The sequence below is a fragment of the Thermobia domestica genome, chromosome 5, assembly GCF_964235325.1.
Source record: "Thermobia domestica chromosome 5, izTheDome1.hap1.1, whole genome shotgun sequence".
Lineage (NCBI taxonomy): Eukaryota > Metazoa > Arthropoda > Insecta > Zygentoma > Lepismatidae > Thermobia > Thermobia domestica.
This window is the reverse complement of record NC_137458.1, coordinates 233350431-233361555: the sequence shown is the minus strand read 5'-3', so window position 1 is coordinate 233361555 and position 11125 is coordinate 233350431. Positions and strand designations below refer to the sequence as shown.

Here is an 11125-nt window from a genome sequence, read left to right as displayed (position 1 = left end):
GAGCAAATTTGAATCTTGTAGTTACAATCTCTCATTAAACTGTATGATTTTTTTTTACCTCTCAATCATTTTGGTGCTGATAGACACATTAAACTCCTAATCAATAATATTTGAACAAGAGCTCCTCCTTGGCTAAGCGGTTAGCGCACGCGTCTTTGGCCTGGGAGACCCGGCTTTGATTCCCGGCAGGAGCTCATATGGTTCGGATTCCACGTTAATCAGTAGGTCCACGTCTCGTATAGCCTCGCTGCTGAACGGGACGTTAAACTCAAAATCAACTGAACTCAATATTTGAACAAAACTCTGAGAAACAAGTTGAAAGTTGAAATTTCAAAATCGCTTTTCACGTTCAAGTAAATACTGAATAACATTCTTGACCACTATTCTCTGGTTCAAGATGTTCGTTATATTTCAGAGAGGAGCTTATATCTATTATCTGTTCAACCTTACTTCTATACGGAGATAAACGACAATATTCGTATCATTCCGCTATTATTAACTAGTGATCTAGTCGTTATCACTCTCACTGTCGCATGGAGGAAGTAAAATACACACCCGAATTTTGACAATTTTTGTTGTGCGGAGCACTTGCAGCAGAAAAATCAGAACTCACTTAATAGTTGAATTGGCGCCATAGGCGCTGTGTATGCTTAAATGTAATATTTCTATTGTTCTATTTAATACTCTCGATTGGCACATTATTAGATAATCTATATTATATTTTTGTCATACTCTTGTATGATTGTTTCGTTGTAAAAATAATAATTAAAAACGTTCAAAAACGTTCAAGAAGTATTAGCATCGGAATGATAACAGCATATCAGCGTGATTCAGTTACACGTGACTTAGTCTATCGCGATATATATATCAAGCGGAACAAATAATAATAGATATGTTGCATTTTAACAACAACAAAAAAAAAAAGTTTAAAGGTAGTTACTATCGCAGTGTACATTAGAGGTTTCTTCTCTATTTGGTGCACAACTGCATATTTTTTTTTTAATCAAGAGAAGTATGTTTTACCCTTTGACTCGCAGGTTTGAGTAATTTCTACCGTGAGCGTATTGTAGGCAGAGTGAATATGGTATCATCCAGAGACAAATTGTACTAATGTTGAAAATTCCGCTGCCCGCCGCTTATTGGTTGGTAATGAAGATTAAAACAGTGAAATCTAAAACTGTTAGGCCATGGTCAAGTGTTGACTGAGTTAAAAAGCACGACAAAGGTCATACTGAGGGGGTGGGCATGATGGTTCAGAGCAGCTCTTCACTCAATAAAATCACAAAGAAATATCACTCATATCGATGGTAAATGTGCTCCCGGTTAAACAAATTTCTGATTTCACTTTTTATATTAGCTTGAGCACAATGAGTCCAATGAAGCTATTTTATGCTGAAATATTGGTCAAAGTTGGGATATTCATATTTATTTATATCTGAACTTTGAGGCCAGCTTTCCATAACCAAAAGAACGGATATGTTGAAAGATTATTTCAATATATTTGGCGTCCTCAAATTAGTATCAAAAGCAGAATTAGAGATTTATTCAAGGCGTGGACACTCATTTGTACCATTGAGATGAGTTACTGTTCTTTACACAATTATCACGTCATAAATTGCCGAATCATAAACTAAGAACCGAGATATCAAATTCTTAACAGAGGGTATGGATACGTTTACTTTCTTATTTAATAACATTCTGCAGATGCTATCCGATTTACTTTCTAAATTTGGTGTTACCATCGTCGACACGGCAAAGCGAATGGCGAAAGAAAAGAAACCGTCGCTCGTTACGAAACATGTTAAAAGACTTGTAATGTAGCTGTAAAACATCTTTTTAAGCTACGACGTTACGGAAGAGCTTCCAGGCAGAAACTACATCTCAGCGAAGGTAGTATTGCGAGATGAAACAGTCTGACAGAGGTGCTGTAGCGGGATTTTGAAATTTGACATTATGCCACCTTATTAGTCAAATATTAATTAATTTATTTCTGATGCTAATGTAGCATAAACGTATAGAATTTATAGTGTGTTAGTTATTAACTGAAAACATGGTAAGCAATCTTATCGCATTTTTAAAAATTACGATACAATGTAGCATTTAGGTTACAGGTCTATAGATATTGTGGAATGGTGTTTAATGTTAGGGATGAAGAATGCGTGACCATATTGTATAAGTGTATTTCATTATTTTCAATTAAGTTGCTGGAAAAAACATCATAGCTGGAAAAAACATCATGGAAACAACTTAAGAAGAAAATAATAATACTTAACATTTATTAGCAACTTTACAAATATTCACCTCTTTCATTGGTATAAAATGATGTAATGATATAAATGACAATGTTGAAATCTTAGGAGCATATATAATTTTGGATTTTCTTTGAAGATTATAGCTGACGGAGAAACCAGGAAAAACTCAACACAGATAATACACATATAAACTAATTTTGAAACATCAATAAGCTCGAAAAATATTTCTTTGGTAAGCAATTTTTGGTAATACAAGCACTCTACTTATACGACAATTCATCATTGAGTGCCTTAGTATTTTTGGTTAATCATATGAGAGGGCTAGAAATCTGTAAAGATTAAGATTCGTCAGTGTCTTTTAACATTATGGAAGAAAGCACAACACACCGGAGAAAGTATTGCTAGATGAAACAGAAAGTAGCACCGAATATTTATCGCTACCTGTGATAGCCTAGTGTTTTCAGTACAAACAAGCAGAGAAGTACTTACGAAGAACTGAAAAGTTGTATTTTTATAACTGTTGTGTTTAAGTTGATGGGTGAAACATAAAACTGAATATAATATTTAATTTTTATTTATGGCAATATCCAAAATTATATGGTCACATATCATCCAATTATTCCATGACCTCCATGATGAGAAGGATGCAAATTATGCCCATGTTTCTTGACAATAGCATTAAATCCGTTGTGGTCGTCAGCGTAGTATTGCACAGAGCGAAGGCTGCCATCAGGTTCAACAAGGCTATATTGTCCCTTCACTACATCTCCATCTCGGATTTCATGCTGACTTTTCTGGTCGCCTGTGTGATGATCACTCACTGCGTACTTGAATTCATACTTCGGATAAGCCTGGAATAAATTGAACACATTGAAAGTTCTTGATATCACATCTAAAATGTACTGTACGTATAATTCATATAATTTAAGAATAATGCATAAATAGCTTGTCACTTTCATAAAGAGAACGTAAGACTAATTAAATTATATATAAGCTTTGCGATGAATTTCTTTTAAAATAACATTGTTGTACAATTGTTATTATCTTGTACGATTGAAGAGGGAAGAATTTTATGTACTAGTTTGATGAAGAGAGGTATGGAAAATTGAACTAAAATTAGTCAAATTAACTTGAAGTTAGTAGAAAAGAAATATCTATGAGGCTGATAAAATTGAATCATTGAGTTTGAAAACCGATCATCTCCATCTAAGATAATTTGAGAGGAGTGACAAACAAAACTAAATTAATGAATATCAGACATATGGGGTAATTTTCATTTCTGGAGAGTAGAAAAATATCAGTTCTACGGTAAGAAAATGAAAACATCCCTATATGTCAGATGCACATTAATTAATTTAGTTTTGTTTGTCACTGCTCTCAAATTAGCTTCAATGGAGATGACCCGTTTTCGAACTTAACGATTCAATTGTTTACTTCTAGTGCATACGTAAGTAATAAAACCAATTGAAGTTCCTTCTCGTCTGATTGTAGATTTTTCTTGTTGGTCTCAGATGAACTTGGAAAGTCTCTAGACACAAGCTGTGTAACATTGTCTCATTTAGCTCTTTTTGTATGTCTAGTTAATTTATTTATCTTATAGTAAAATCACTTAAATTCAAGGTTTTTCTATAGCAGGCTATTACATTTTAGTAAGGTTCTGTTGGGTACAATATTTCAGACAGTTATTAGCAACCATAGTGATAACTTTTTAAATAATTTAAATGCTTTCTTTTGATTTGTATATAACTTAGGTGATCTTTTCTCATGAAACCATACATCGCCATTGGTAATTACTGCAAGGAATGGTGTCAAATTCTGAATTGTAGTTACCCATTTCAACGCAAGAAGTAACTATAATGAAATAATGCCCTGTGATACTTTTGGAGCACGTTAACCATTAATGAAAAAATGAATTTCATTTACATCTTCACATAGAAGGTTATAATTGCTTGTTGTGACTAAACTAAACTAAATTCAGTGACGCTGTAGCGAAATAAGAACTATAGCCAAATAAATGGCGCACGTTTAACTGATAAAAGAGTGTTCTTCAGTATATCGACTCCAAAGCGTCATTATTTCTGGCTCCTTCGAACGGAATTCCATACCTTTCATGAGATGTTTTAATAATTGGCCCACGAAGATAGTAAATAAGGGAAATATGTGGTGGTTCAGGAATTCCAAGTCGGGCAATGCACTACTAAAGGTAGCTAATTTCTTTTCATAAATATTTGCCCTGAAATTTGATGATGTTACTTCAGATATCAATATGAGTTTAGACCAGTCAATTTCAGAATTTTGACCTTATATTCTTCGACTTGAAAAATAGCTTCTTGTACACATAGGTAGAATCGTGCGCTTAATAACCCTATTGAAACTAGCACTCGCTTGGAGACTCTCTCACTTTCCACTTATGGAAGTCGCACTCACCTATTGAGCTCGAGTCCGACTGGACCAGGGAAGAGTTTGTGAGTTTGCATACTGCCGGTGCAAGTCACGAAATTCCAATGTTTCCACATATTTACAAGTAAAATCAAACTTGTCACATTCATATTGTTGAAATCTCTCCTGTTTGTATCCGCATTTGAGAAAGCAGACTTTAGACATAGTGATTTTCACTATTTTTTATATTTATTTTAATTTGAAAGAACGGAATAAATAATATCTGGAACAAGGAAGAATTGCCACAAGACTCGAAAACGTCAGTCATTGTTCCAATTCACAAGAAAGGAGACGAAATTGATTATAATAATTATTGAGGCATTTCTCTTCGTCAATATCCTATAAAATCCTCTCAAACATTCTTTTGTAAGATTGACCCCATATACAAATCAAATTATTGAAGAATATCAGTGCGGATTTAGGCGAAACCGATCAACTAATAATAATAATAATAATAATAATAATAATAATAATAATAAAAGAAGCGTTTGTAGCAATCTGATCACATTTGCTCGAATACGTTGCCAATCTTAACTCATGAAGACGAAAAGTAAATTCTACATACTGTTGCATGATACTTCTACTTCAATTCGTAAGTCATTTTAATATATACTTATGTGGATATTCAATTATTGATAATATTTGTTGAGTGTCATTACTTTGATGCCATTATCTTTTGGGGTCACGTACTGTTATCCGGAATGTTTTGTCATATAACCATGTTTAACAAAACTTGTAGAACATACTTCTTCTTCTTCTTTTTTTTTTAAATGCAATTTCTCAGTAATCATTTCAGCAAAGATATAAACCTTTCTTGCAAGGGTAAATAATCTAATTATTACTTATTGATAAGATTAAACAGTTCTTAACCCTTTAGGGACGGTTGAAATCTTTCTTGAGAGACGAAAAAACAATGGATGTCCTAAAATCATCCAAGTCTGTAATTAGATATTAAATGACTTACCTACAAATCAATCACAAATGAGGCTTCTAAGCCACATTCAACCTCAATGGAAAGATTGGATGTGTGTATATATATACGCCATACCTGATCTCTTTAGCCAGATGTCGTGTTTAAAGAATGTACTCATCCTCAACGAAACGATTAGTTGTGTGTTTAAATACCGAGTCCGTCTCTAAAGGGTTAAAAGCAAAATACTAATTTAAATAGATATTTTTGACATAATTATACAAGAAAATACTTACATAATAGTCAACATGTTGAGTTGGGAAGTGTACGGACGTACAGATAACTGCCATTGAGGCAAGGAAGGAGATCTGTAATAAAAATAAATAAATTAAATGCATCTGGCTTACATTAGTAGCAATATAATACGAAACAAGTCAAACTGATGAATGACCTTAGTTATCCTAGGCAAGAGAGGTTGGGAAGCATCTCAATATAGAAAAGGGTCAATGACAGGTTTTGACGAAAATGAGACCCAATTGTACTAATTTATATAGAGATTCAGCTCGTTTGCGTATTCAGGTCAGGACAACGGTTTTGTATGTATATATATTTTGTAAGTGAGTACAGCATCTCTTCAATTGATTTAATTTCAGCTCTCATCCATGAGATTGGAAGTAATAGAGATCAGCCATTTACACAGCTATAATATTGGATTCCCATAGCAAAGTTTTCTTGAAAAAATACATATATGAATTGAACATTCCAAAACTAAGTTTCTCATCTTTTCTTATCCCTCTATGCAAACCTACATTGGCTGACTTGTCCCTTGAGGATTCAATATCGGAATATTATAGAGCAAAAACGGTGAGAGACAGAAGGAACTTGTTTCATTATTTATTATGAATTCAGCATTGCAAAGACAAATTCCTTCACTCTCTCTTTATTGTTTCGCTACGGGAAATTGAAAATAGTAGATACGATACCTTCAGTATTAATACTGAATTTCTCTAGTCTGGAAGTATATTATAATATCAAAATGGGTAAGGAACTTGGTTATTTTCTTGTGCAAAATTTTGCTAGCTTTAGTAAAGAAGATCAGAGACTGGCTATTGCTTCAATTTTAGAGGAAATTCGGGTAGAAAAAGTACGATTTAAACGTAAACTTTCACTGATTCTTTCAGAATCAACCCTCAAAGTTATGCACTCCAATTGTGTTTATGATTTTAAATAATATAGTAGGTTCCAATGATCAATTACGAGAGAAGATTGATTATAATTTGAATGTAACAATACCTTGTAACAACTACATATCTTATCTAAGTTGAATCTGTTTCAATAAGTACTTTCAGGTATATTCTTTATTTTGGTCCCAGAGAGTGTGACGCACAACAAATCGGGAACAAAGACCAAAATGTCAAAGTATATGCCAATACTTTGAAAAGCTACCTATGATTCGGTAATTGTCTTGTTAAGTATGATTGTTGAGTTGATTTTAGTTTAGCGCCCCTTTCAGCAGCGAGGCTATATGAGACGTGGACCTACTAATTAACGTGGAATCCGAACCACATGAGCTCCCGCCGGGAATCGAACCCGGGTCTCCCACGCCAAAGGCGCGTACGCTAACCGCTTAGCCACGGAGGAGCTCTTGTTAAGTATGATGAAGGATCTGATTATAAATTTTTTTGTAAATGTAAATTGACTATAACTACTCTCAACTCCTTCGCATATAGTTAATGTAAAAAATTAAGTTTCCAATAATAATTATAACGTGCTCATAATTCAAAATCTCTTACGTTTTGAGAAATGAAATTTGTTATTTGAATCTTTCGTTTAAAATAAACAAATTCCAGCAATTTGACCTGGATTAGTGAACCATCCTACACCATTTCCTTTTCAGGCCTTTTTCTTCCCTCCTAGGTCAAACAAAAACAAATCTTTAAACATGTATTTAGTTATTGTAAATGAAAACTCTAACTACCGAACTTCATGTCTATAAACTAAAGGGATTATGAAATGTGGATATCTTATTATAATAATTGTAATCCTTCCCCTTTTCTTCTTTCCTCTTTCTTTCTCTTCTAGGTAAATTATCAAGAAACGTTCAACGGAATGCTTAATTATTTTAAATGGGAAGTCGAAAAACTGAATTTCATGTCTCTAACGTTAAGAGATTCTGAGATATGGACATCTTAATACAATAACTGTCATCCCTATTTTCATCGTTTCTTATCTAATATTTCCTTACGTTACAAATCATATATAGTGTCCTAACCTGAAGTTTTTAGCTTCAGTAGTTTGGACTAGGTGTTGATCAGTCCAACAATCAGAACTTCGTTTATGCAAAGAAATTATCACCAAGTGATCTACTGAGCATACACCCTTTTCTTTTATATATAATAAGATTAATTGAATAATATTTAAATTTAAAAAAAAAATCTTTACCTAACATTTCCAGTACTCCTCTACCCAACTTTTCTCAACATTTGTTTCTTACTCAACATTGTTCTGGTTAGTTAATTTTCTTGATTCTTCTCAAAATCCACATTCTGAACGTTCTCAGTTATCTCTAACAGTTTTTAGTAATGTTTACGTACACTGTAATACTACACACAAAATATCTGATTGTTTTATCCATCTTATTCAGTGATCCACTAAATATATTTCATTCCTTTTTCTTAAAGGTTCATTTTGTCTTCTCAATCCTCCTTGTCATTTCTCGTTTGCATTTCTTATATACACTAGTAATTCTACATACATAAAACTACTACTATTAATCATGGATACTTCATGAACAATACATTTTTATTGTTGGAAACCCTATTGTTTTCACTTTTTAACATTTTTGTAATTTAAACAAGTGTAAGGGATTTCTAGCATTTTGACGTAACATCTATTCTTGTGCCTGTGTCTGTGTTTTATGTATGTGTTTATGTATAAAGTATCGTAAAATTTAACCGAATTTAATAGGCTGAAAGTTCACAAATGGTTTCCTCAGAACTTCTTTCATAGACATAGTGCTTAGGGTGAAAGAATAATAGGATTAGAAAGCGGTAACTCCATCTTTAACTTGGAAATTTGTTGTGAAATGATAAAAAAATCCATGATTAATTTCGTTAAATGTAGTGTCTAGGTTTTCAATGCTTAACAATTACCCTATTTGAATGAAAATCCGATATAATGAAGTAAAATAGTTATCATTTTTAAATAAATATATTTTGTAGCATATTTTGCTTTAAAATCTGATTTTTTCATTAAATATCGGGTGCATCTTAATGAAGGCGAAATTCACTTGCTTCGCTTGAGTTTGAATTCATTTAGTGCAAAGTGAGCTAAATTTTACTTTGTAAATAATGTTTAACGATAATTTGTCTAATATTTGACCATTTTCTTCCAACATAACTGGTTCTTTATTTGAGGGTTTGCAGTACGTCTATTTCTTGAGCTTTGAAATCGATCAAGGATAAATAGCGAATTTAAGTTTGCACCTTCCACTCTTAGCAATGTTATTATTCTAGTATTTTAAAATCGTGTAACTCAATGGCACCGATAATATTAGACCATTTCCCTCCATATTAAAATCAGCAAGTTTGTAACAACTTAACAATTTTCGTGTAAAATGGCGTCTAGTTTCTTTTGGGATTAGGACTTGACTATATTATTTCGGGTTGAAGTGAGTAAACTTTAGGAAATTAAACCTCAAAAATCCTTTTTTTTTGTGCTTAATAACACTAATTTATTATCCTGAACTTTCATTTAAAATTATATTTAATTATTTCAATTTTTACAACAGTGTTGAATACTGACTCTATTTGACTTATTTGAGGAATACATTTTCTATCTTTTTTAAATGAACTGGAGATTTAACGGTTAGATTTTATTCATTTCTTTAAATTTATTTAAATCCCGAACTTCATGAAGATTAAATTTCGTTTTATATAATTATAATATTTAATAATAAAGACTAGTTTAAGTAATATAAAATGTATTTATAATGCAAATTCGTTTCGGAAAATCAAGATATTTAATTAGATTTGACGGATAAATAAGTGAATTGAAATCCTAAGAATTCCGATTCGTTTAAGAGAAAACAGAAAAATAATTCATATAAGGTTCCCAGGCCTTCAGGTCTAGCCTGCGTTCCAAATTTACATTACTGATATCTATTCCCCTGCAAAACCACGCCAAACTTCAAATGTGTTTCTTTTTGTATACTATATAACTTAATATCATTCACGCGACATTTAAAAATATCCCGCTTTTTTTCAGGGCCGGCTATAGGGTATCTGCAACACGTACATTTGCACGGGGCAGCAAGTTTCGGGGGACAACAAAATCTGTCGTAACTATATTATTTAAAATAAATATTGCTTGTTGGAAATAGACTTCATGATGATCGTAGTTAATTTTAATAAGGTGACCTTCTATTTTAAGATCATATTTAGGTTGCATTAGTTTATGATCACATGGACAGCGCTAAAACGAATGGTCAAACAAATACCAGCATGAATTGCTTAATTGTTGTCAAATACAAGAACTGAATTCCCGAACACTAGCAAACACATGTTCCATTTAGTTAGTTATCACAGTTTTGATATGAAAACTAGTCTTGTCTGTCACAAACAAGTTCTTTATCATTGAAGGTGGAAAGAAGTTTTTAATTTTTTTAACAAATGTAGAAGGAAAATCAAGAAATGAAGATAAAAGAGCTAGTTGCACTGGAATTGCAAACTGAGATTGAAGCTCGATATTGAATTCTATAAATAATGGGATAGCATACTTAAAGTAGCGGCTTTTAAGATTTGTTCTTTCTGGAGAAGGAAGGGGGCGGCAAATGATGCAATTGCAGGGGGCAGTAAATTGCCTGAGGCTGGCTCTGTTTTAATAATTATCGTACTCAACTAACAGGAATAATTTGCTCTCTGTCACTTACTTTTGGAAATTGTTAATCTATTATTTATTTCTGATATTTCGGCAAAAAAGCAAGTGCATAACTATCAAGATATTCATGTTCATATAGAGTGTTCTGGTTTCTTAATCTAATAATATGGGATCCCTATCCTTGTATGAACGATCTGGATATTAAGGTTGGTTCAAGTATCAACGCCGTAAGATATAATGTGAATTTTATCATAACATTTCCACACTAAATCAATAAAAGATATACAAATAACACAATGTTACTCATACTTACAACTAACACCTTTGCCATTGTGTGTATCTGAATCCGTACGGAGAGGTTTTGACGATGAGTTTACCTACACGAATCCCTTTTATATACGTATAAAATGCAATGGTTTCTATTAAACAGGGAAAGTTTAATTAATTTTGTTTTCTTTTATCAGATGTGAGCGGCCAGGAACTGTGCAACGTTAATGTGCAACGTTGTGCAATAGAAACGGAAAGGAATGTTATAGCTTTTAATTGATGTTTTAGATTTTGTTGATATTGCCAGTTTTAACACTTCACTTGCTAAAGAAAGAAAAATATGTTTTTACCCAGTAAAGAAGCTACCTAGAACACGATG

At 32.6% G+C, this 11125-nt stretch overlaps 1 protein-coding gene across 2 annotated transcripts; it reads right to left on the bottom strand.

The window, feature by feature from the left end:
* Positions 1–2309: 2309 nt before the first annotated feature.
* LOC145686450 (cuticle protein 19-like) lies at positions 2310–10832 on the bottom strand. Of its 2 annotated transcripts, none has more exons than XM_081759760.1 (3): positions 10793–10832; positions 5898–5969; positions 2310–3103 (listed from the first exon to the last, which is right to left on the bottom strand). In XM_081759760.1, exons 1-3 carry the CDS (start codon positions 10808–10810, stop codon positions 2861–2863), a joined length of 333 nt encoding a protein of 110 aa, XP_081615886.1. In that variant the 5' UTR covers positions 10811–10832; the 3' UTR covers positions 2310–2860. The 2 variants fall into 2 exon arrangements, with proteins under 2 accessions (XP_081615886.1, XP_081615887.1); XM_081759761.1 differs by lacking the exon at positions 10793–10832 and adding an exon at positions 8044–8301.
* Between the last annotated feature and the right edge of the window lie 293 nt (positions 10833–11125).